The sequence below is a fragment of the Labrus bergylta genome, chromosome 9 (assembly GCF_963930695.1).
Source record: "Labrus bergylta chromosome 9, fLabBer1.1, whole genome shotgun sequence".
NCBI lineage: Eukaryota > Metazoa > Chordata > Actinopteri > Labriformes > Labridae > Labrus > Labrus bergylta.
Window position 1 is genome coordinate 17,741,586 of NC_089203.1, and position 25,272 is coordinate 17,766,857.

At 39.3% G+C, this 25,272-nt stretch overlaps 2 protein-coding genes across 2 annotated transcripts; one reads left to right on the forward strand and one right to left on the reverse strand.

Annotated features, from left to right (window-relative positions):
• Positions 1-484: 484 nt before the first annotated feature.
• foxo4 (forkhead box O4) lies at positions 485-7,992 on the reverse strand. The gene is made up of 3 exons (XM_020635831.3): positions 5,939-7,992; positions 3,962-5,495; positions 485-3,579 (listed from the first exon to the last, which is right to left on the reverse strand). The coding sequence occupies exons 1-2, from the start codon at positions 6,377-6,379 to the stop codon at positions 3,990-3,992; spliced, it is 1,947 nt and encodes a 648-aa protein (XP_020491487.1). The 5' UTR covers positions 6,380-7,992; the 3' UTR covers positions 485-3,579; positions 3,962-3,989.
• Positions 7,993-11,118: 3,126 nt separating this feature from the next.
• Positions 11,119-19,364, forward strand: ubl3b (ubiquitin-like 3b). The gene is made up of 6 exons (XM_020635836.3): positions 11,119-11,278; positions 11,816-11,924; positions 15,018-15,126; positions 15,878-15,964; positions 17,452-17,529; positions 17,828-19,364. Exons 2-6 carry the CDS (start codon positions 11,898-11,900, stop codon positions 17,878-17,880), a joined length of 354 nt encoding a protein of 117 aa, XP_020491492.1. The 5' UTR covers positions 11,119-11,278; positions 11,816-11,897; the 3' UTR covers positions 17,881-19,364.
• The last annotated feature ends 5,908 nt before the right edge of the window (positions 19,365-25,272 follow it).

A 25,272-nucleotide genomic window follows, 5' to 3' on the forward strand; every position in this document is an offset into this window, starting at 1 on the left:
CATTTCACATTTGAGATTTGATGTTAGAATTTAATTGTTTTGTTTGGTCTATGAATGAAATAAACTAACAAATAATAAAAAAAATTTAAAAAGCATCAGTGGTTACTATAACCACAAAAGTCAAATCAGTCATTTCAGATCTAATCAACACTTTGTTACGGATTAATTACAAACCAATTATATCTTTGGTTAATATGAAACTCTTTCTCTGTTCGCACAGCTTCTTTCATCTTCTTTCTTAGTACCCCGAGAGCAGTTATTTGTTTCCATCAGATAACAAACAAAAATGTTATTACAAACAAAACAACTTTAATTGTTTAATATATAAAAACTGTCATAAATGTAAATGCTGATACTTACCTTTCTTTTTTAATGGAGTACTTTAAGGTAAAGTATTTCCTCTTATACTGAAGTGAAGTTTCTTCTTCTACCACTGCATCTCTAGAGTTTAACTCAGTAACTTTGCACCATGGACTCAGACAGAGTGGGTTAAACAGTTTATTGAATTTATTTCTGCTGTTCAGAACGGTGTCATCTCTTAACCGTGAGACAAGAAAGAAAAAAAGACTGGGGGGAATAAAGAAAAAACTATCAACATTAATCAAAAATCATAAACATTATTGGCTTATGCACAACTCATCATTCCCTATCCACCCATCCTCCGCTATTGAAGAATTAAAGTATAAAAAACCCACCCTTTACCAAATACTAAAATGCTGTATCAAATGGGGCATTTTTTAAAGTCAAAACAAACATACAGTGACTAACTAAGAAGTTTAAGAAAACCGAAGAAAATGTATGTAGAGAGTAATAATCACATAGAGGGGGAATACAAAGGAAGTTATAACACCAGGAGGTTGTTGCATATACAACTTTCTAAAATAGTTACATGTTATGGTATAGAGTAATAAGAAAATAATCATGCAGTTTAAACATGCTGGTTATGTTTCCATATACATATATATATATATATATATATACATACATATATACACACATACATATATGTATATGTAAGAACTGCTGATTGTGTGCCTACGTTCAACACCAAAACAAGATCCTTGTTCTGTATACAGAATATTCAAAAGGCCCTGATATGCACCCACTTTGCATGATGGCGTACTCCAGGATACATCACAGAGGACATCTAGCACCATTCAAAATAAAAATAAAATAAAAATGTGAAAGAAAAAGAGTGCTTTATACAAATCAGAGGCTAACATATTCACAAAGCTACAGTGAAATGATGAATATCAAGAGTTTAACTGCAGGGATGTTATTCGTAATCACAATAAAGTTATGAACAAAGTAATTAAATGCAAACACAATATTTCAAAGTGGGTAAGATGACAAGATTTAGTCCATCTTGTTACAAAAAAAAGCTCATGCTATAGTGTCTTAAATATTGGCAGTCAAAAAAAAGGGACAGATTAGTACGGATATGCAGCTGCTGAAGAGCTAGAAAACATTTCTCTAAAAAGGGGAGTCAAATTTGAGATCCACTCGACGGAAACGTCTCCAGGACAACAAAACAAAAGCATTTAAGTTTGGATTTCCAGTCAGCAGTTACAGAAAATATGTAAAATAAATATTGTTATTCAGCTTTTGTCATGCGATCTGATCATGTGCATGCATAATTCGTTTCCCGTTGAGTTTCTTTCTGAGCGACCCTGAGAGGTAACAGTTGTATTAGTCTCGTTTTGAGATGAGATTACACTAAAAGTCTTCTTTCTTTTTCTTTTTTTTTTTTATCTGAGACCTGCTGCATTTGAGCTCTTTTTTGTTTTACTTGGTAGCAGAATGAATGCAGAAAACAATGAGGCAGGTTATTTGGGAATTGTAGTCTAAATGGTCAAGTATCAATGCACTTTGCTCGTCTTGAAAAAGTCAGATTTTTTTTTCTTACAGGCGTCTTTTGCAAAGCTTATGTACAACAAGATACTGATCAGGCCTAAGCGCTTCCTAAATGCCATGCAAATGTTAGTGTTCCTTTGGTTATGTAAAAAAATCTACATGCATCTCATCCTTTACAAAAATAAAAAGTATAGAAATTTACCGTTAGAAATTATCTGAAAATTCTTCTTCCAATGTAAAAAACATCACTTGTCATTAGTAATATATTCATATGTATTAATATCTCATTTATTACCTCCATCTAAATTGTATATTAAAACTATCATCAAATATATTCTTTTTTTGCACTTGTCACACAGTCAATTAAATTCTTGAGCTGAATAGTTGAAGTACTGAATAATTAAAGTGTGCGAGGATATTCTGATACAAAGCACTCAAAAAAAAAAAAAAAACCTGCACAGGAAAATATCAGGAAAATATTAAATATCAAAACCCTTCAAGAAGTGATTTTCTTTTAAATTTCCTTCAAGATTTCATTTAGTACTCCTGATAGGTCTGCATAGCTTGTCATCATGTACATGTGCAACATGTGCGTTACATGTTTTACAGGATTCAAACTCTCTTTCAATGAAATGGTTTAACCTAATGTGGATTATTCTCCACTCTAGTTCGGGCTTCCTGTATTGCAGGAAACCTAAGTGCTTTGAAAATGCACAGGCTTGATGAAAAAAAAAAAAAATAACACAATTAGGTAGAGCATTGGACAGAGGAGGCATACTGCTAAGATGTGACTATACTTAGCCAACCAATCACTTGTTGGCAAATACATTAACCCTTGAATGCCCTGTGTATAAATTCACAAAACACATTTCTTCATTTTGTTAGATTAACTGCACATCAGGGATATAAAAAAAAAAAAGAAGAAAAGAAAAACACTCTCTAATTGACATCTACCTCAAAACACCAAAAATGCCAAACTGCAAAAACATCCCGTCCTCAACTGTTCAATCACCAAACCTAATTGGAGAAAAAAAATGCTCACTTTCTCGCAAGTGAGAAACATAAAAATTGTTCGTAAAAATTGTCCATGATCAGGTGAGATGTGCTGCCAACTTTTTTTTGCAAAATCTCCATTCATCCAGTCTTTCTCTTCCACCTGCTCATAACACGGTAAACAGTCCACCAAAGTGTTCACCGATTCATAACAGAGACGAACTTCTCGGCGCACCTCGCACCGGCGATCACAGTGTTTGGTCTGGGGAGTTTTTTTTTCTTACTGGAAAACTGGCCACTCTTCCAAACATTAAAAGTCCTTTGAGAAGTCAATACCAAAGCCATCAAGTACCATATATCCACCCTAAAGCTATTCAGATGTAACATAACTGAAATAAATACTCCACCACAGGGGGGAAATTAATGATTTGTCTTTTCACTCTGAAAACATTACGCCACACCAAAGTCATCAGTTCGGATTTAAAAAAAAAAAAAAAAGGCTAGCAGCCAAACTGTTGCGAGTGTTATTTCTTTTATAAAAAAAAAAATTGTGCATGGTAGCCTGAATCTCCTCCCTGTCCCTGCATGTCTTGGCACATGACACTGATGAGGTCTGGTTTTGTCTTTACAGTCCGAGAGAAGCATTGTAATTGAAAAATAGTTATCTTCAGCCAGCAGGGAGGAGGAATGCATCGGTCATTCTGTGAGGTTATCTGGATTGGAGATTAGTTCCTGCAAGACAACGTGATAAAAAGAAAAGTCACTTGTGTTGTTTATTTGCCACATAAACAGATTATTTAACTGCAGTACTACAAACTATAACTTCCCCATCTAATGAATGGAGTCATTCATTAACATCTGGAATCATTCAAAAATAAACCGCTGCAACTAACCCTTATTTAATTATCAACTGTTTGACTAATCCTTTCATTATATCAGAGAGCCCAAATTATTATTATCATCAATTGACTCTCTTTGTGACAAACCGACCCATGAAGTCGTCATCGTGGGCTCTAGATTGCTTCATAACCTTTGGACATAGTATAGATTAAACAATTCCTCCAGATGACTTAAACATAGATGAATGAACAGTGGGAAAAAATCATCACTGTACCTGGCTAACTGTGTGGTCAGCTGACAGATTAGCTGGGCACCCAGCTGTGGGCCGAGCCCTGGGTGGTGGTCGGGCCCGGGTAGCCTTGGCCTCCAGGCATTATGGGATCAAAGTTGAAGTCAATCGCGTCTCCGTCCATGAGGTCACTGTTGATGATGTACTCCACGTCACAATCCAGATTCTCCGTAAACATGTCTATATCCAAGTCTGTGGGCAGGCGGTCCTGACTGGTCTGGAAGCAGGGCGGAATTCCAAATGGACTCATGCCTGACAGACTCAAGCTGTTATTGACTGAGCCAACGGCTGCTCCATGATGCGAGCCCACAGCGGGCCCTGTGACATGATGTGCCTTCAGGGTAGAGAGCTGTGGAGGGTCCTGAGACATACCTGAGAGGATCATACCCAGCCCCATCTGAGAGTGATGCTGGTGCTGCTGTGGTTGTTGCTGCTGCTGGTGTGACTGGTGCTGCGGCTGCTGGTGGTGGAGGTGGTGCTGCTGGGGCTGCATTTGAGCCTGCAGCGCCATGGGGGCCACGTTGTTTGGCTCAAGGCCCTTATTCATCAGCAGCTGGTTGGGTTTGGACCTCACGCTCACAACAGACGATCCCATGCCCATAAGGCCTACCCCTCCAGGACTGGGCATGAGGGGGTCCACCTGGGTCATCATGACATCACTGGGTGGTGGGGAGTCAGAAGTGAGCAGCGCCTCCAGGCTGGAGGGAACGTGGGTACTGTAATGGCTGCTCCCACGAGAGGTGGAGGGGGACATGGGGTTGAAGAGGGAGTTGCTGAAGGTTGAAGTCTCCTTGCTCCCAGGGCCACACTGAGAGATGGAAGCCTGGGTCCCAGAGTGGGAGGGTGCCTGCGGGAGGTTGGATGGCTGCAGCTGATGGAAGGAGGAGAAGTTGGTACCGCGAGCCAGAAGGGTGGCGGCGGAGGGCAGTGGGGTGGGAGGTGCTGGAGGGGCTGTGCTGGGACTGGCTCCTCCCTGCGTCCCAGTCATCAAGGTGAGGCCATCGATTAGATCCAGCTCCTCCATCAGGGTCTCTGTGAGGGTGGGGGCTGTGTATCTCCCCAGCAGAGAGTCCTCAGGCAGGTTATCGTCGTCCTCCTGTCCGGGGGCAATGGGGGACAGACGTCCGCTCAGAGTGCTGGCGTTAGAGCTGGTACGTGGGCGGAAGGTGGTCCACATGTCGCTGTCATCGAGGCTGCCGCGGGACGACGGGCTGCTGTTCACCGCCCATTTAGGAAACTGCTGGGATGAGTTAGGGCTGTCTGCACCACCAGAGCCTGTATTACCCTCACCCCCTCCAGCGCCCCCCAGGCTGCCTGCTGCCGCCTTCTTGGTCTGCTTCGCTCTCATGCGGCTCTTAAGCAGTTTGCTGCTGTTGTCCATGGAGGCAGCCCGGCGGCGAGGAGCTTTCCCAGTCTTCCCTCCCTCCGGATTGAGCATCCACCAGGAGCTCTTTCCTGTCGATTCATTGTGGACCCTCAAGAATTTGTTGTGGAGTGATAAATTGTGGCGAATGGAATTCTAGAAACAGACAGAAATGAAAAAGGACTTGGTTGGTTATGTGAATCAATGGAAGTGATTCCTATTAATCAAGTTTTCATTTGTAGAAAAGTCACTGCAAGAAAATAAACTTTGGCACTGCCTAAGTTTTAATTACACTTTTACGTGTGAGTTCAATACAAAACTAATCCAGAAAGGTAATTTAGTGTTGAAGGTTGTACAAATGTTGAACAGTCAAATAAGAACATAAGAACAGACAATTATTTACATGATAATTGTCATACTAAATCTTAAACTAGGAAACATTTCTGTGGTTGTGGTAAGATTGTCTTTTTTTTCTCCATATTTCAAAATATTGTTTCAGCACTAATGACTTGAATGTTTAGGAACAAAGATCAAATGCATGTGATATAATTAGCTTCCAACCTGTAAAAAGTTTAGATAAACATCACCCACTAACTCACCTTCCAGCCAGCTGAACTGTTGCTGTCACCTTTGTCTCTGAAGTAAGGCACTGTTTTCACCATCCACTCATAGATCTGCGCCAGGGTCAGTCTCTTCTCGGGTGAGTTTTCAATGGCCTGACTAATCAGATCAGCGTAGCTCTGGTTTCCCCACGCGTTGCGCCGGGATGATCCTTTGCGGGGAGTCGCGCCGGCTCCGCCCACGCCGGGCACGACCCCACCATCCGCCGTTGCCGCAGCCTTCTCAGGCTCGGAGGTGAGTTGCTGCGGCTCGGGCTTGTCCTCGTCCGCGGGCGGGGTCCCGGCGGCGGACTCGGCGCCATCCGTGCCCTCCGGTTTGACAACGGAGATGTCCGGTCTTGGCAGGGGCCACGTGCAGGAGCGGGGTCTGCTCTGCGGCTCGAAATCTGGGTCAATCGGAGGCAATGGCGAATCCTCCATGACAGTCCTCTGAACTTCCTCTTAACCAACAAGAATAACCCCTTAAAACATCTACCTTTACACCGTAATGCTCACTGTGTGCGGCCAATGCTTCAAAAACACTTCCAGAATAAAAACAATATGCTTCAGCCACTGCCAGGCATGTAAACAGAGGGGCCTAGAAAAGAGACGTAATAATCTGGACACACCAGTAGCCTCGGTTAATCCTCAGATTGGAGATTAGGGAACCCAAATAATCTCCTTAATAGTAACTATCATAAACCTTGCGATTTATATAGAATGAAGGAGGGCTGAGATGAGAGTCCCTTTGTTTGAATGAAATAAAAACAAAAGTGGCAGGGTGGCAATGCGCACGAAAACATCTGGATGTACAGTTTTTCGTGCTAACCTCAGAATGAATGACACAATTTTAGTACATGTATAAGTATATGGATACACATTTAGCCATTCCCGTTAATAAAAACCAGATTTTGTATTGTTTGAATTGAATAATTTGGTAAACAGTAGCCTATTCATTCAACAGTCGTTATGTTAACAAATCAAGGCTTAAAAATAATAAAATAATCAGAAATTGCTCGTGCCAAATTTGTGAATATATATATTCAAAACGTTTTGTTTTTTTTTGTTTTTTTTTAAACTGTAAAACTATGAAAACTACCAGCAGGGATCAGCTGTCTACTGTTACAAAAGGAGCTTCTCAGGACAGCCCCGTCCGTCTCCACTTGTAAACAACGTGATGTCAAGGCTCAAAACCTTGACCAAAACTTTTTTTTTTTTTTTTTAAATGTCCCGACACGAACCCCCCACAAAGTCACAAACAACTCTGGTTAAATCAAAGGCAGGTGTAAAATCGTTCAACCACAGATTGATACTGGTTGTGTTCCGGTTTAAAAAACATTTTTTTTTAAAAACCACAACACTGATGCGCTGATTTTTTTGGCCTGTACGTCAAAGCCCCTTAGAATAAATAACCTACAAATTTAAATCGTTTAAAGAGGAAAAAGAGAGCACGTTTAGCTACGGGTTGAATAATGTTGTAATGTGTGTAAGCGGGGAGTTAAGAAAGAAATGTGCGTTAAGAAAAGTCCGTGCTTCAGGTCTGCACGATCCGCCACATTGCGGCCAGGCGCATGTCACCATCTGCCATGTTTCTCCACTCCTGCCGCGGAACACGATGCTCGAAGAAACGCTTATGAAACCCTCCCGAGCGAGGGCCGGAGCCCAGATCCGATCCCCCACCAACAGTCCCTCCAAAAACAAACCACAAAAACAACTCCTGGGTGTTGGAAGAAGTTTGGTCTGCCTCGTAGGGTCTGTCCGCTCTCACTCGCCGCACTTTGAAAACAGCACGATAGCCACCGTAACGTTAGCTGGTTTAAGCTCCTGCTGCTCCAGAGTTTTACTATCCGTGGAAAAGTCCGCGAAATGACACCGATAACTTCCTTCAAGTAGTCATTTTTAATCCGCGAAAGGTCCCGTATAATTTCCTGTCGTTGTAGCCGTTCAAATATCCACCCCTTGTGTCTCTTTTTCACTTGTTTTGTTTTGTTTTGTTTTTGACTCGAGGCGAAGACTCCCTTCTGACGTCTGTTTACCAGTCAGGCAACGCGTCCTGCGCATGCGCTAAGCGGATTTATGGGAAACGGAGTCATTGGTGTGACAGAACAGGCGTAAACAACAGTTGTAGGCGCGACATGTACCTGTAGTGGGTCATTAACCTTAAAAAAAAAAAAAAGAGTGCTTAGTGCCCAACACACCTAGGTTATTTAAGGAAGCCTATTTCTGTTAATTAGAGTAATGATAATAATAGACCACCACGGCAACTAGACCGCAAAACAACACGTTCTTTTGCCTAACTTATACTGCCTATTTTATTATTTTGCTTTCTTTTCAAAAAATAGGCCACACATACTGAAAATCCTGTTTATTAGACACATTTTTCACTGCATGGCGAGAAAACTGGAGACCAATAAACCAGTGATTTACCAGATGTTGTATTTGACTGGGGTAGCCATTGTATGACTGACTTTGTTGGGATGGAATGAAACATTTTGGGGATTTTGGTGTAAATTCTACAGAACATCATACTGCTTAATGTAATATTATATATAATATTGCATTTAGTAAACATTTCCGCAGGTTTGAGTGGAATTGGTGTGCAGTGTCTTTAAATTAATCATTTGTTACTTTTATGTCTTCACAGTAAAGGTCTATTCAGTTACTGTGCAAATCATGCTTCAAAACTGTAATCTAATGTCATCTTTTCCTGTAAAGTTGATGTCTGGCACAACAATTCTTAAACCTCCACCTAAGCAATCAAAAGATTATTTGAAGAGTAAAATTGATATTCAACACAATAACTGCACCACATATAGTAAAATGGGCTAGTCATGTTTGTTTTTATATTCAGTTCCTTCATCACAGTAATACAACATGAACAAAAACCTGGATTTTTTTTTCACTTTTTACGTGGACACAGTTAACAGGAAACTAACTATTCATGGTTTATAATTGATTGTTATTGTGTTACTGGTTTATTGACATTACATGACTGATAAAACTGTTTTATCATATTGCATGTGGAAAAAAAGAAATTGCGATCCTGTTAGAACTCTCTGTCTAGTGAGGTACAAACATCTCTGGACATTTTGTTTTATTGGCATTGTTTACGATGATAACATCAGGATTTATAGCTTGATAAGAGTTGTATTTCATAAGACTAAGGTGTGATTCTGCTAATTATTTATTATCCCAGTTTTTCAGGCCTGCAGGTTTTTCAACGGTTTTCTGTCTGTAGTTTTATTTATCTGGCAGTTGTATGATGAGATAATAATGAACAGTGAAATAAAATGTGCAAGAAATGTGGAAAACCATAAAACCTCGAGTGAAAACAAATACTTGTGTTACTGTATTATGTATCTAAGATTTTCTTTATTATAAAGTAATTTATCCAGAGTCCATTAGGTGTTTCAGACTCCACATATTTTTTTATTGCGTTTTTATCTGATAGGATTGTGTTTACAGTACGTTTTATATGATTCTGCTTTATTGTAATGCTTCCTGGGTGTCATGCTGAAAAGTTAAATGACCAGGTAACTAATAGTAACCCTCCATAAACTCTGTAAAGTTGCTTTTAATTCATGCACTGTCTCATGTTACTGAGTCATGAATGAGAACAGACTGGCATCTGTCTGAAATGCTGCTGTGGCTCCAGATTTTAAAGTCCACATATAGGATCAACCTCAGGAAACGAGCATGTGCAGTATGTGGGCAACATACAAGCAGAGGATTTAATACATTTCACATGCTGATAAGCATTTTGCATGCATATGCTACAGCTTGGGTCTGTGTGTAATGATATGTGTGCTCAGGTGACATCTGTACCATGGACCTTCAAAGATACAATAAGAGGCTTTAGGTTATGAAATAGTTAACTACAAGCTCAAGTTGAGCTAAAATATTAAGTCAGTGTGTTTCAATTCAGGAATGATTACTCATGGTTAGCACTGGGACTAATTAAGTAGGATATGCTGATGCTAATGTGATCCCTGGTAATTATTCTATCAAGATATATTTTGTCATCAATCTACTTCTTTTTTTAAAGGCATGACATAATTTAAACAATTATTGTGACATGTAGCCTGTCACGGACTATAGCTTCATGTATTTTTTATTTAATTTGTATTTAATTTAACCTTTATTTAACCAGGTTTGTCCCATTGAGATTAAGAACCTCTTTTTCAAGGGAGATCTGGCCAAGACAGGCAGCAACAAAAAAAACATAAAGTTACAGACAGAGACACAAAGAGAGACAATTTACAAAACACTAAATTTTGCATTAAAATATAATCATCTATGAGTCAAATTTGGAAGTCAGCAGTTCAAGCAGTCGAACTAAAAACATCGACATCCTACAGAATCTGCTTCCATGTCTTTCATTTTAGATTTCAAAACATTTAAGGATACCAGCTCCTTGAGTTTTAAGTCATTCTGCAACATATTCGAGGCTGAGGGTGCAGAAAAAAACCAAAAGCCCTTTTCTCAATTTCTATTCGAGCGTTTTGGACAGAGAGCAAAAAGAGGTCACGAGAATTCAAAGAACACTGTCCAGTACTTTTCTGCATGATTAAAACATGTAGATAGTGAGGAAGCAGACCAACAATTGCCTCATCCAGGTGTACCAGTGTAAAAGCCTATGGGTCACCAGAGCAGGCCATCCAAACCCGTGAGTACAACTCAGTTAGTCAGAGCTTTACAGTTTGTAATGATCCTCAAGGATGCACTGTAAATTGTCAATCATTGAGACACTGAGCAGAGGCGTGCGTGTACAAAAGATCACCATAGTCTAAGACAGGTAAAAAAGTTGCAGCCACAAGACGCTTTAAAAAAAAAAAAAAATTACATTAAAAGAAAAACATCAACATGTTTCTAAAATAAAAACCCAGTTTTAGCCTCAGCTTTTTCACCAGGCACAGCCCATGTGGTTTGAAATGAAGGGACTCATCAATTAAAATACTCAGATACTTGTAAGAGTTTACAACCTCAAGTTCCTTTCCATCATCAGTAGAAACACACATAAACACAGGAGGCAATCATCACATTAAAAAAACAGTGTTACACTGTATGCAGTACATTAAAGAGGCAGAGTAGACTCTTTTGTGTTTGAAGCGTGTTCATGTGTTGCGTCCTCGTCTCAGCGCGGCAGAACTTCAACTCCCACAAGGCATTGCAGTCAGTTCTCTTGTGTTTACAACCAGCTGACATCCGGCGTCTTCTCGTCTTATTAGCCACCGATGTCAATATCTCCACTCGATATTTTCCCACAAGAAAAGATCACCCCCCTCCCACTGATCGTCAACTCAACTGGATGCGAGATTTTATCGTAATCCTCAGATGCAGGTGAGGTCGACGAGACAAAAAAAAAAAGTTGCACGTCCAGCTTTGCCAGCCGAAGCGGAACTGGCTTAAAGCTGAATGCTAACGTTAGCACAAGCCTTCTGTTATCTGACAGGCTCAGCTTCGACATTTATCAGGTCGAAACTCGGTGCTAGTGGTGGTGGTCAGGCTATATTTTTTTCTATTTCACAGCATTGAATGTGTTATGACTTAAAATCAGCTAATTTGCAACAATTCTTGAATCTCCTGTGAGTGTGGGGATGTGTAGCCTGCTAGCCGCATCAGCTTAACATGGAGAGACTTAAGATATTACGCTGCCGTCGCTGGAAAAAAAAAAAAAAAAAAAAGGGGGCTAATTATGTCATTTAACTTAATCATTGTGGAGTGGGCCTGTTTGAGCAATACTCATAACTTCTCAGGTTAATAATGGTGTGTGATTGATGCTGTTATGATGCTAGCTGTGCGATGGATAATGGATTATGCAGTAATGGTGCCAGGCTGTGGAGAGCAGCTTCACAGTGTTTGTGTTGTTTGTGTCAGGGCTCTGCCCCCGTCTCCTCCAGCAGCTGAAACACGCCAGTCCTGTCCTCTACACATCCACGGCCTTCACACGTACTGAGCCATGACCACCCAGAGAGATCTTGATATGGTGAGTGAGTGGTGGGTCTACCACCTTTCTTTATCTTTCAACATTAAGGATTAACATAAGGATTATAATTTTCTGTTTTCTTCACATCATGTGTGTGTGTGTTGATCTTCTCATCTGTCACATCTATTGCTGCTGGATGACATGTAGGTTAGAGATGTGATCATCATGTTGAGAACATAAACGTGCACCTTGTTCAAAAATAATTCAGGGGTTTGGACCTGGCGGAAGTAAGAGGGGGGCGGGGGGATTCATGGATTAGCCACAGTCCTACACACTTAGCTGCAACATTGACTGCTGTTTCCTGTGAACACCATCTGTCTAATCTCAGTTAAAACGTTGCCCTACTTTCCTTTCAAGGTTTAGACGCCAATTGATTGTACCCTCTTAATAAATCCTGACCTCTGTCCTCCCCCACCACAGACATACACAAAACACTCATTTAAAAACGGAGCACAGGGGATGGTAGAAGTCACACAGAGAAAATCACAACACTTGGCTGTTTTTACCTGCAAAAAAATGCACCATTTATTAATAATTCATAAAGAAGAGCTGGCAGATGTTCGCAGTTGTAAAACAGTAACCAGCTGATATGTTCCACCAAAGTCATCTTAACGTGAAGATTTTTTTTTACTGCTCATATACTGTAAATGATTGGGAAGCACTGAATTGTGGAACTATTAGATGATTGAAAAGTTAATCCAATGGCAGCAATCTAATCAGCAACAACTTTAGCAAGCCATTTATTCTGTGAATATTATTATCCTTGGTTAGGACCTCCATAATGAAGAAAGGCAGATTTGCTCTGTTTTATACAACTGTAGTTGAATATTTCATGTTTTTAATATTTTAGGGTTTGTTTGTTTTTGGTTAGTCAGAACCAGAGCTCTTTTGAGATCTCCTTTGGTTCTCGGGCGTTTGTGAATGGTGTCTTCACTGATTTTGGGACATTTCATAAACTCAACATTCACTTCATTGAAAGAAAACTCAGAAGATTATTCCAAAAAACAAAACGTTATTTCCATAGTCATGCTTTGAAGCATCTTTGTATTCATAGCATACATTGTTCCAGACTGAATATTTTACAGAATGTATTAATTATAGAAAAAGGTATTTATCTAGAACACCTACATCATGTGAACGCTCACACCAACACGGAGAGGGATTTAATGGATCATCTCTCTTGGCAGCTACCCCAGGGCATAAGCTTGTGGTTGGTTTAATGTTTTTAGGAAATCCAACCAACATCAAGAGTGGATAAACCTTTGGTTGCTCAGTTAACACTTAAAACAAATGATTCACAACAAATTTGAAGGATTTAGTATCTTTCTTAGGATTGGAGACCCTTGCTGTACATTGCCATGGGAAACCAGGCTGATTTGACTTTGTTTTTATTTTGTTGGGGATGAAAGGGACGGGGACGGGGGACAAAGCCTGTTAATGATGACATGGGTATGTAACCCCACATTGAGGTTATTCAGTTCAAAGGGGTTGGGGGGCAGGGCATATAGGACCACCGAGGGAGAACTGTATTTGTAAACAGATCAGAGAGTGGGGCTGTTCCTCCCTGACGTCACACCTCATGGTTAAGTCTCTTTGTTCTCTCCTCTGTGATTTGTGAAGCAAAGAAAGTTCATGTGCTGTCCATTTTCTAGAAGAACAAACGTCAGGGGAAATCAGACCCATCCGTTAATTCTTACTCCTCCTGAGTAAGAGTGTACTGTTATAAAGAGTTAGATGAGTTTTTTTACTCGCAGAAGAGTATTTGAGAGTAGTGGAATGATTGATTGAGCTGATGGATTATTGTTTGAACAAGGAGCTGTAATGCCTGCTGCATAAATTAGAAAGGGCTTCATAATCAAATTCAGGTCAAACATGTATAGGGCTACAGTTGTTTGGATTATCCCTTATTCCCTCTAATAAATTGTTTTTCTTACATGTCTTTAAGAATTCTTTACAACATTTGTGACACTTTTTGGTTCAATTCAATTCAAAAAACTTTATTTGTCCCCGGAGGCACACAGAGCAGTAAATTAACAACAGTGCAAGTAAACAAAACATTTTAACCTAAATAGAAAGTGTCAATTTAAAGCTTAAACTTAACTTAAAAATACAAAATATAAAAGAGTAGATATAAGTGGACAGTGATCGGACTAACAGATGTAAACAGATGTAAACAGAACTATGTGCAGTCGTGACCAGATGTTAACAGAACTATGTGCAGTAAACGAGAAATAAATATATATATATACAGAACTATGTGCAGTAGGAAGGATTTGACTGGAGGAAGTCCCTGTAAGAAGTTTCACATTGCCGAAGAAAAGCAGCAAATGATGACAACCGAGAAGCTGAAACGGTCCGTAATGTTTGGCATTTAATTCATGAAAAGTGGATGACAGTATAACATCAGAGTAGTTCAGTGTTGATTGTTTAATAATTCACCTTTTTCAACTTTCCATCAAAGTTTTTTTTTTTTTTTTCCCTCTCCTGATGTCAGTCATATTTAGGCCTTGAAGGCATGTTAGACAAGAAGCTAGTTTGTGTTATAACAGATTGGTTTGTGTAGTTACCCAGAGGATAAAATGTGGAGGGCTCCCTGCTGTTAAAGACCCTCCCTCACACATATGCACAGTCCCCCTCGGGGCTACGCACTGGCCATGTAAATTTAATAACATGGCCCAGAGCTGTCTGGGACACCTGGGGTTATCGCATTAGGCCGACAGCACGGAGAGGCGCTTGCTGCGCCCTGAAACTAACGGGCCAGTGCCCCCCCCCCCACCCCCACACACACACACACATATACACACCATCAGCCCCACCCTTAAATGTTGTCTTCTCTGACAACAGGGGCTCACTTTAGTGTAAGCCCTCAGTGAATGTAGTCGTCCAGTCAAAGGCTGGAAATCTGCTGTGGATAGATCTCATTAGACTGGAATGCTCGTCTCTTCACATCCCTCTGAAGGTCGCCTCATGTCTGAAGAGGTTAGAGGAAGTGGAAGGATTCCTCCACCTCTAATTAAGAAGAACTTAGATGGAGGTGTTGGCTTGTGACATTTCTACGGACTCGGGCTAATCTGTTTTTATTTGTCGTTGTAGGTGCACCTGCGCCTCATCCTGGTCAGTGGAAAAACTCAAGACTTCACTTTCTCCCCGAATGATTCAGCCACAGACATCGCCAAGCACGTGTTTGATAACTGGCCCGCAGGTACGCTGGAATACCATCAGTTTGAAGTGTTTTCTGCTCCTGTTGCTACATTTCACAGATTTGAAGTCGTCCGCGTGATTCAACTGACACATGAATGTTGGTTTCAGCATTTGAATGTGTTTCATCAAAACCATTAATGTTATCTAAATTATGTATACAGTGTGTGTATAATAAGTCTAAATGTTGTCTGATGAGTCTGTTACCACAAATGTAAAAACTCAGAGATAAAGTTACAAGTAATTATCGTTAAGAATGATGATGGAAGGAAAACGAGCCAGATCAATACAATGGGCATTGATTGTTGTGGAGAGAAAAAGTCCCCGTTTCTTATTCTTATGTAAACAATATGAACTTCATCAGCTGCAGCTTTATACAGTATATACACGTAAGGAAAGTTTGAAGGTTCAACAAAAGCTAGCAGCTCCTGGAGGTTTCTATGAGTGTGTGGTTTTTCTCATTACATACTTTAGTTTTATACATTTTGACAGGGAAATAAAAAATGTCAACTTTCCAGAATTGTAAAATGTTATTTTAAATTGACAGACATAATTTGCATGAAGTTAATTTAAAGGTCAAATGTAGAAAAAATAAATGTTGTTTTTCTCTCCTTGAATACCAAACATAAAAAAAGCTGTTGGCTTCTTATTTGTTATTCGATTTAAAAAAAATATACATATCCCTATCAGCCTCCTAAATCCAGTTGGGGTGTGGCCTGAGAAAGTGATGTTCTTGTTTCTGTGCTCTTTGACAGGATGGGAGGAGGAGAGAGTGAGCAGTCCGAGCATACTGCGCCTCATCTTCCAGGGACGCTTTCTTCACGGCAACGTTACCCTGGGAGGTAAGATCATCTCGAAACGTTGCTCTGACAGATTTCTCAAAGTATAATTTAATTATTAAAAACACTCTAATAGAGTGACAAAATATATTTCTCAAAGAGAACTATGCACAATCATCACTGTAGACACTGTTGCTCTAGGCAACTTGAAAACTGTGGTTGAAATATGCTTGCAGTTTAAATCATTTAAAGCCTGTCTCGCTAACTCCTGCTGTTTTCTAACACAATCAGCACAATCAGGTCTTGACATTTTCTGGATCTGTCTTTCACAGAGGGAGATGGCATGTTGTCACAAGCCCTCTCACAAGTTGAAATATTTCTTCTTTGTTAGGTGACAGAAGATGACTGTCGCTGGTAAATTAAACTACAACATGTATAAGAATGTTTCCACAATACAAACTCAAAAGTAGAAAACAAGATACGTACAACAGAGGCGAGCACTTAAGAGTAATTACGCAGCAAATGCTGCTTAAGGTGAACGCCATTGACCCGCTCACTCACTTCCACTGAATGTTCCAGACTGTTACCTGCAGCTTTCACTCATCAGCTCACCTTTGCGAGGACATTTTACAACGGGGGCCAGCAGAAAAAAGTCAGTTAACGTCAGGGTGAGCAGATGCGATTGTTTCCTTTCAAACACGCAGCCCAGCTGGACGATATAGATGCATTTCAGAAATAAGAAGTACAGTGCATGTTTAAAAGGTGCTCAAGAAAGTCCACCCCTTCTTAGAGAGTTTCTTAAACTGGTCAGTTTTGTAATACTTGCATTGTAAATGATGTCAATGCTGTCAGTTGAATACATTTTAAATTGATGTCAGTTATTGTCTGTTAACAATTAGAAATCAACCAGAAGAAATACACAGCCCATGCAGATGTATTGAGTCTGTTGTATGTATTATAATTTAAGATCCATGTGTACAGCTGCTTGACTTTATCAAATGATAAATAGAAGAAGAGAATGGTGATTTCACAGCTGATTGATAGATGCATAAATTAATAACGGGTACAAAAACATACTCTTCTGGCTATGATCGCTGTGGAAATGAATACAGGCAAAGTATGTCCACATCCAACATTATGGACAGGCCCTTTTATTACAGTGGAAGATCCTTTTATACCACAAGCTGAGGTCTCGCACTAGAGAAAACTGCTGAAATTTAGCAAAAAAGTTATTTGACACAGGAAGACAGAGCTCGAAAACAGAGAAAGTGAGGGTGTAGCGGGAACTTGAAGCTTAAACAAGCACATGTACTTTATCAGAAGTATTTGCCTTCAAGCCTAAGGTTGCAGCCATCTCCTGTATCTTTTAGCGAATCAGACCCTAAAATATAAAACAAATGAGGTACTAAAATGTCAGAAACACCTGCAGTATATAGTCAAACAGTAGATCTACAAAAAACAACTCTTGTGGGTCTCATCTGGAGCTGTACCTGAACTCTGATATGTGATTAAATGATCAGTGTTAAAAAATGACTTTTCTTTGTATAAAGCTCTAAAGCTGCCAGCGGGCCGGACCACCGTCATGCACTTGGTTGCCAGAGAGACTCTTCCAGAGCCCAACTCTCATGGTGAGGACTTTTTTTTTGTCTCTTTTTCTAGTAGAAATTAAGGTAGAGTAAAGAGACATAGAGTTAATTTAACAATGTTTTAACAAGGTCAAAATTAAGTTGATCATTAATTGTTATTCATAGTGATCTGTCTCTGCTTCATTTCATTTGAGTTATTTCATAGCACTTTATGAAGATTGCTGCTAACCAGTAACTGGTCCTTAACAGCAACTCTGCAGAGCAATTTTCTTCTATATTTTTTTTGTTCCAGCTGCTTGTGTTGATCTCACTTTGTGTTTTTACTGTCTTTTCTTTGTAGGTCAAAGGAACAGAGAAAAAACTACAGAGAGCAACTGCTGTCTCCTCTTGTAAAGCAACAGAAATGACCCCCTTTTAGTCCTTTCCCTTCTTCACATACATACATTCACACACAAAACCTCCATATAAACATGCATACACCTTGATCTCTCCTGCCTGTCATCCTGTCAGATCTGGATTTATAATAAATCACAGGTAGTTTGGTTTGGGATGTCATCCGTTTTGGTTGAACACCGAACCAAGGCTTTATTTTGTGCCAATGTGTTGACTTGTTGCCCTAAAACTTAATTCTTTTATTATTTTATTTTGAAGATCATGACGTTAAACAGGACCTACGATCCCTCACTGACATGTCCGCTCCTGGACAAGTTTAACAGAGCTGTCAGGAACTCGTCACTCTTCATGGACACAGAGCCGTTTAAAAGGATTTAAGGATTTGTGGGCTACAACCCTTCCCTCAAAGTGACATGGATGTTTACCCGGTTCTTACTGAATAGTTTTAACCCTCTCGTTGCACTTAACCAGTTTGTTCATTCAGAAGTGTTTAATGTGTTTCATTGCATCTTTTCCCCCTATTTCATTTGTCTGTTTTCTCTTGGTCAGAGGAGCAGACCTTTATTCCCTTAACGTGGTAGAAAATGTGCCATCCTCCTCATGAGACTGTTTCTGCCTCTCACTGACTGAACCGTTTGGCTTTGTATCAGCAACGATGGCGTTTGTGCCATGACCTTTATGCCTGTTTGTTCTCGGAAACTGGACCAATCGAGAAAGGACTTTTATTTCGGAGGAGCAGTGTCAACACCTGAGGGGGATGTACTGTCCTCGAGAAACAGGAGCGCAGACCCTGTGCAAGGTTTGTAAAGATGGAGTCGGAGGATTCTGTGGATTGCTCGTGTCTCTCTGGCTTTAACTTTAAAGGACTAAACCGTCAGAGGTTCATCACAGCGGGGCCAGTAAAACGCAGACAGGAGAAGTGGTTGAAGATGAGAGGAGTATTGTCATTGTGAGACCCCCCTCTAATAGACACTGAAAATGAGGAAAAGGGAGATCTTCTCCCATTTGGATGAAGAATTTAAAGGAAAGTTTTGGGTGGTGTTTCACCTCCTTTTTCATTTGGATGCTGTCTTTACTTCTTGTTTGCCTTTTATCGTGGAATTCAGTAATATCATTAAATAATGAAATTTAAATATATCAATTTTTATCTTGTGTATAGGTATTTGTTCAACTTCAGTGTGGGTGAGTTTGTGTGCGAGTGTGTCTGAGGGTGTGTGATGCACGTGGCATACTGTATGAGGACTAGTGAGGGCATGTGATTTTAAAAAGTGGTGCACTGGGAGTGTTGATGGGCTGCGGTTTCTTCAGAAACAGTCGGAAACCTTTTGATTCCTTCCATTGAGTGTCCTTTGTGTTTATGTCAATCAGTGTCACTGCTATGAAGTTTAGCTCAGTATGAATAAATGTAAAAAAAAAACTTAAAATACAATGTGGTCTACATAAAAGCTTGTATTATAAATTAATAAATCTTTAAATAAGGCAAATGATCTTGGTACCTTTTTTTACTGTCTCTCATGGCAAACAAAGGCAGAAGCTGGGGTTGGACTCGTGACTCAACATTACTTTCACAATCAGTACATTTCAGTTGTTTTTTTTTATTCATCTTAAAGTTCCTGTGAGGAACCTCTGTGGGCAAATTAGTCTTTTCTCTAAGCTTATCTTGTCCTGTATAGATAGTGTTTATTGACAAAAACTAAGTCTGACCCTGTTTTCTGACACCTACAGCAGCCGAGGTTTCACACGATGAAATGTGTAATATAGAAATAATCAATCTTATCTCTCATAGTCTAGTTTCCTTTGTAGTGAGTATAGAGGCATCAATATTGATTTCAGATCAAATATGATGTAATTATTTTTTTAAATATTGCTTTAATTTTTCCCTCCTTAGACAATTACATTTCATTTTTGCACCTGTTTAAACCTCCTGCTCTGGATTTAATGTTTGTTTGTTTTTTCAGTAAAAACATCAACTCCTAAACTTTAACATTAGTTGTAACAGTAAATTATTCTGTACCATAAAGCTCAAACTTCATTTAAACTAACAACAGGCTTTTTCCGATCAGAGGAATTTTTTTTAAATTTAGTGCTTCTCAATTGGTGGGTCGGACTTGGGACCCTAAAGTGGGTCGGAAGAGCCGTTTTCAGTGGGTCGGGAAATTGTGCCTATAAAATTTTGTCAAAAAGACTTTGAAATACTTTTTAACATGTTCATCGTATTCCATCTCTTTGTTCTGTCACATGTCAATCTAATAGGTTGAAAACCACTGCTTTAAAGGACAGTTTGAAGACCCCTTCCCATTTTTTCCGTTCGCACTGCCAGAACTGTGAACTATTTCTGTCCTTGAATTGAACTTTTTCAGCTCATTTAGCTAAAAATGAACCCTGAGAGATGTAATGTACATTTCGATCAAACACATGAGCCAGTGCAGCATCAGCAACTGCCATCTCTGAAGACCTGTGTAAAAATGTATCTAACTGTTGCCTTGAAATATGGAGAGAATAAGAGAAAATTACCTCCGTTCAAAACCTACCTGTCTACTTTTTAGCTCAGTTATTATCATTCAATCCTCAACAAAAACAAACAGCTCTTTCTGCAGCCTCTTTCCACCTGCTGGCGTGCTTTGTCACTATTTTAACTGGCTTATGCAAACAAACAAAAATCCCTTGGAGGTACATGAAGTTCTAAGTGGACAGTTTGTGTAAAGTGATTGTTTGGTCTGTAAACACACAGAAAGTGAGTTAAAGGCGACTTTTATCCTGCATGAACACAATACAAACTAAAAATGTGCACAGGATTAATCGCATGTAGTTTAGACACAGCAGACACATACTAAAAATATTCACATTGTATGTTTTTTCAGAGTTTTACGCTCAAGTCCTTTATCAGTTCTTTAAAGTTGCAGCGTTGTCATGGAGATGATTCATTCGCGATTGCATGACCTAAACGTTGAAATTCCTTTTAATAAGTGCATGTTTTTGTTTTATTAGGGGGATCAATGATAATTCAGTAGCCATACTAAAAATCTGCTAAGAATTTATGGTCATGTTATTTCTGAAGACAATAATGAGCAAACTAAATGTAGTTTTATGTATTGACCTCTAGGGGGCAGTGTTCATTCGTACGACTGAGGTTATAGTGGGCCGATGGAGATAATGACTGTATTTGATACTATTCTGTGTGTATAAGTCATAGACTATAAAAATGAAGGTATAAATACATTGATAAAAGTACAATATTTAAATTACATTAATAATGTCCATAACTGTTTGGAAATGAGGCACATGTAACAAGTTGAATCTACAGAGGCACCTGACAGGGACAACTTGAAAACACAGCACAGTTAAAAAAAAAAATGAAATAAAGAGAAAAAATGAAAAACTATATTTGTTAACAGTTTGATGAAACACAACATTAACCTAGAGTCACCTGAAAGCCTCTCTGTTGCTCTAATTGGGTCATAGCTTCTGTGTTGAGCTGATTTTTTAGCAGCTTTCCTCTCGTCTGCCTCAGGAATCTGCTCCTGACGTGTAGCTGCAAGAAGTCCAGGTTTCCAGTTGACACTGGCAGTGTGAGTTAGGAAAAGAGCAGTCAACCCAAATCTTTCTCAACACACTCTACTACAAGACCTGCAATTGTGTTAAAACCACTTGTCATGCAACGTATCTTTATATATTGCACTTGCTCTTATCTGAACTTTCACATTGGGATGGAAAATCGTGTTTTAACAGAAGCTGAGCACAAATGTGATAGCAGTGTTAATGAGGGGAGAACCCTAAGGACATCTTTCATACCATATTCTACCACAGCCCAGGATGAATTCGTTTTTTTGTGGTCAATATGAACATGTGTGACTATGTCGCACCAGCATCCCTGGAGGGCCTAATGTTTAACACCCAATGTGGCAGCAGTAAATCCTGCAGTTAAAAGTAAGCGTCCAGTTCACGTAGAAAAACTACTACATCAGCTCAATAGTTTTTAATTGCTTGTGTCAAAGTATTGTACAAAAGGATCTCTCATTATATGAAATCTGTATCTGAGCCTGGCATGTGAAAAGTAGTACTCAAGTTAAACAATAATCAAAACATTTACAAGGAGGGCCTAACTCAAAGTTTCAGACTAAAGTACAGTTTTGAGGAGCAAAAATCTATTAAGTAACTCATTACTCATTCATTGGGGTTTAAGCTTTAATTACTAAATCATTCATGTAATGTTAAGGTTAATTTTTTGGGGTGAAGTTTATGTAGGCTCCTTTTTAAAAGGTCTCAACTAGCTACTGCATGAAAAGAGGTGACAAGGTTTATTTTTAAGCATAAACGGCTGATTCTAAGATAAGGAATGACACTTTCAAACTAAAAGTCTAATTGACTTTTTGGAGAATACACTTTCTGTCTTGCCTAGTTTAACTTAATGAGACAGTTGATACCTTCGTGTCTTTAGCTATAAAGCTAACAGCCAGTTAGCTTAATTATGCATGAGGCATGAGTGGAAACAGCCAGCCTGTGTCACACCAAATTCATTTAACATTTTACGATACAGCGTGTTTCTGAACTCTAGAAAGAACTGGGCTGGCAGTTCTCCCCTGCTTTAAAATCTCAAAATGTCTAACCTAGGCTAATGTGTTGTTAGCATGTGTTATTTAATGCAGACAAAATATTCTCTGAGGTTGTGATTCAGAAAGAAAGTTTCATACTGTAGCCTAGAGATGAATGAAAACTAGCAGACTGATATAACATTGATTAAGAAGTTTCAGGTGACTCTTAAGAGTGAATCCTCTGTACCGTCTTTTAAAAACTCTCATTCTTATATCTTCACAGCTGCTCCACATTCTGCTTAACCAGCCACAGGTGTACAGCTGATTAAAGGTAAGTAACGCCTGAATCAACAGGAGGTATTGTTATATATGTGTTATTTTATTTTATGACCTCTAAATCCCATTCCCCTCCACTGCTGCTGGCCATTTTCTTATCTGCCAGCTTTTCCTTTATTGAAACCAGCTGTGATCACACACTCAAAAGTATGAACATACAGTAGGAGGCCACAAATACCGCTGACTCATGGCGCATATGTTACAGGAATCTGACATTTAAACCAAAAACAGAAAGTCGCTTCAGTCCTCATTCAGTGTTCATGATAAAGTGAGTGTGCGGTCATGATGTCCTTACATTCCTTTGAGTCTATTTGTCCATACCAGAGGTCCTGAAATGGCCTGAAATGAAAGAGTTCAGTAGGCCAGTGTGAAAACATACACACTCATGCAGGGGTTGAATTAACCCAGCAGGGCGTTCACAAATGAGCAGCTTTCACGCTGACTCCAGAAGCTGCTGCTGTCTTTCTTCATCTCCAGACCTCCGCTCTCGTCTTAATTGGGGAAATGACACTGTTTTCTGCAACTCTTTGTTTCCAGATGAAGGGATCATAAGCAGGAGGCAGATGATGTGGACTTTTGGCCAGGTGTGTTTGTTTGAACAGGATAAACGAGTGGCTGTAACAGAAGCACGCAGAACCGAAGGTCGGGTCAGCTCTCCCCTTTTTATGTGACAGTTCATTTTACAAGATCTTTCCCAGTTCCTTGTCATTTGCGGGCTGTCAAAGGCTGCAGCGTTGACAACAATATTAGCTTTATGCATTAGAGACATGGAGAAATGGCAACAGCTGAAGACACACGTACTCTATATTTCTATGGAGCAGAACACATTTCAGACTCCTCATTTGTCTTATGTGAGACAGAAATAACAAAACCTTTAAGGCATCTGTGTCTTTACATCGTATACGTTACCCCACCTCCATAGCAATACACTATTCAAGATTCTATCAGTAAATTTTTATTTTTTTTCTTATTGATAAATGAATTAACTGAAACTAACTCTGAGATCTTTTTTTTTACCTACAAAAGTAAACATGGGTCAGTGGTGGATAAATAAATGTAGAGCATGCACATCTGGAAGTGCCTTTGTTGACTTTTCTCCACAGACAGTTTCGTGATGAGTGAGGATGAATATTTTCAGGGAAGCAATAAGCAGCATGCCTCACTTTGTCCACAAACCAAAAGTTCCTCACAGTAGCTTTAAATCTACAACACAGCATTTAAGGTTATGGTTATGATCATGTGCTTTATTAAAAAAAAATCATCATCTTAATAAACCTAAATATTTGAGTTAATGTAGCGGAATGAAAAAATTCAAAACCTTTGCCAGAAAAATATTAGAGTAGAGAAATGTAGATTTACATGACATGGAAGTACTCGACTGAAGTACCTGCATTGATGAGCTGGGCAGTTAGAGATCGACAACTTTGCATTTTAACTTAATTAATCAAATTCATCTGAGTTTAAGTACCCAATACTTTTTTGTGGCACCATGTATCAAAGTTCAACATTAACACACACTGTTAAAGGCAACATGAGCATCATTGAAATATTGTGTTATGTTTTGACAAGAGTCACAGCACAATAAAAAACAGTGACGGCTACGGTCACCTCCTTCAGCATGTTTGAATGTAGCATAAACATTCTTCAAATGAAAAGCACACAATGAACTATGAAGGAAACATACTAAAGTGATTACACAGGGGTTGAAGCCAAAACATGATGATTGCAGTCCAGAAAAATTCAGTCATTACACAGAAACTCTGACTGATTTGTTTGTTTACCTGCAATGATGTAACAACTTGGATCTGAAACCTGGACTGTGCTGATTTCACTTATCCTTATATAGTTACTCCAACTTTTAAATTGCACAATTATGACGATTGATCTTTTACTGAGTCGGTCACATGATCCGTGTTCCTCTTTTTCATCTTTGTTTTCCCTTCTGTATTTTTGTGATTTATGTTCAGGTGTCTCTGGTTTCTCCATTTTCATGCTCCGACACCCTCTCTGATCGCTCTCCAAGACATCATTAAGGTGAATACATTTCCTGATCTCCGGATCCAGTTGTGGAATTATTTCATGTGTGCACATTGTGTGTGATTATTGCTCAGTGACACCAGATGCTGACCCAGTGCTATGTGCTGTTATATGTAGATACTGGTTCTCTATTTAAATCCAGAACTTTCACCATGCTTGACCACGTTTTACTGTCCTAAAAACTCATCTTGTGAAACAAATCTATTATTTCAACCATTCTATAACATTGCATCTATAAAAAAGATGATTTTTTTTTTATTCATGTTTCAATTCGGTGTTTAACTCCCCTTCACATTCTAAGTGTTTAAAGCTGTTTCCACAGCATCTGTAAACAGTGCTGATGTTTTCAGATTTATAGGTGCTCTTTATTGCACTTGTTGCTGTGTGTATGTTGTTCATTAAGACATCAAAATGCTTTACAGTTCATTGCTCTTTCACACTGCCTGCTGGAGCCGGAGCTGTAATTCCAGTTAGTGAGGGATCAGAT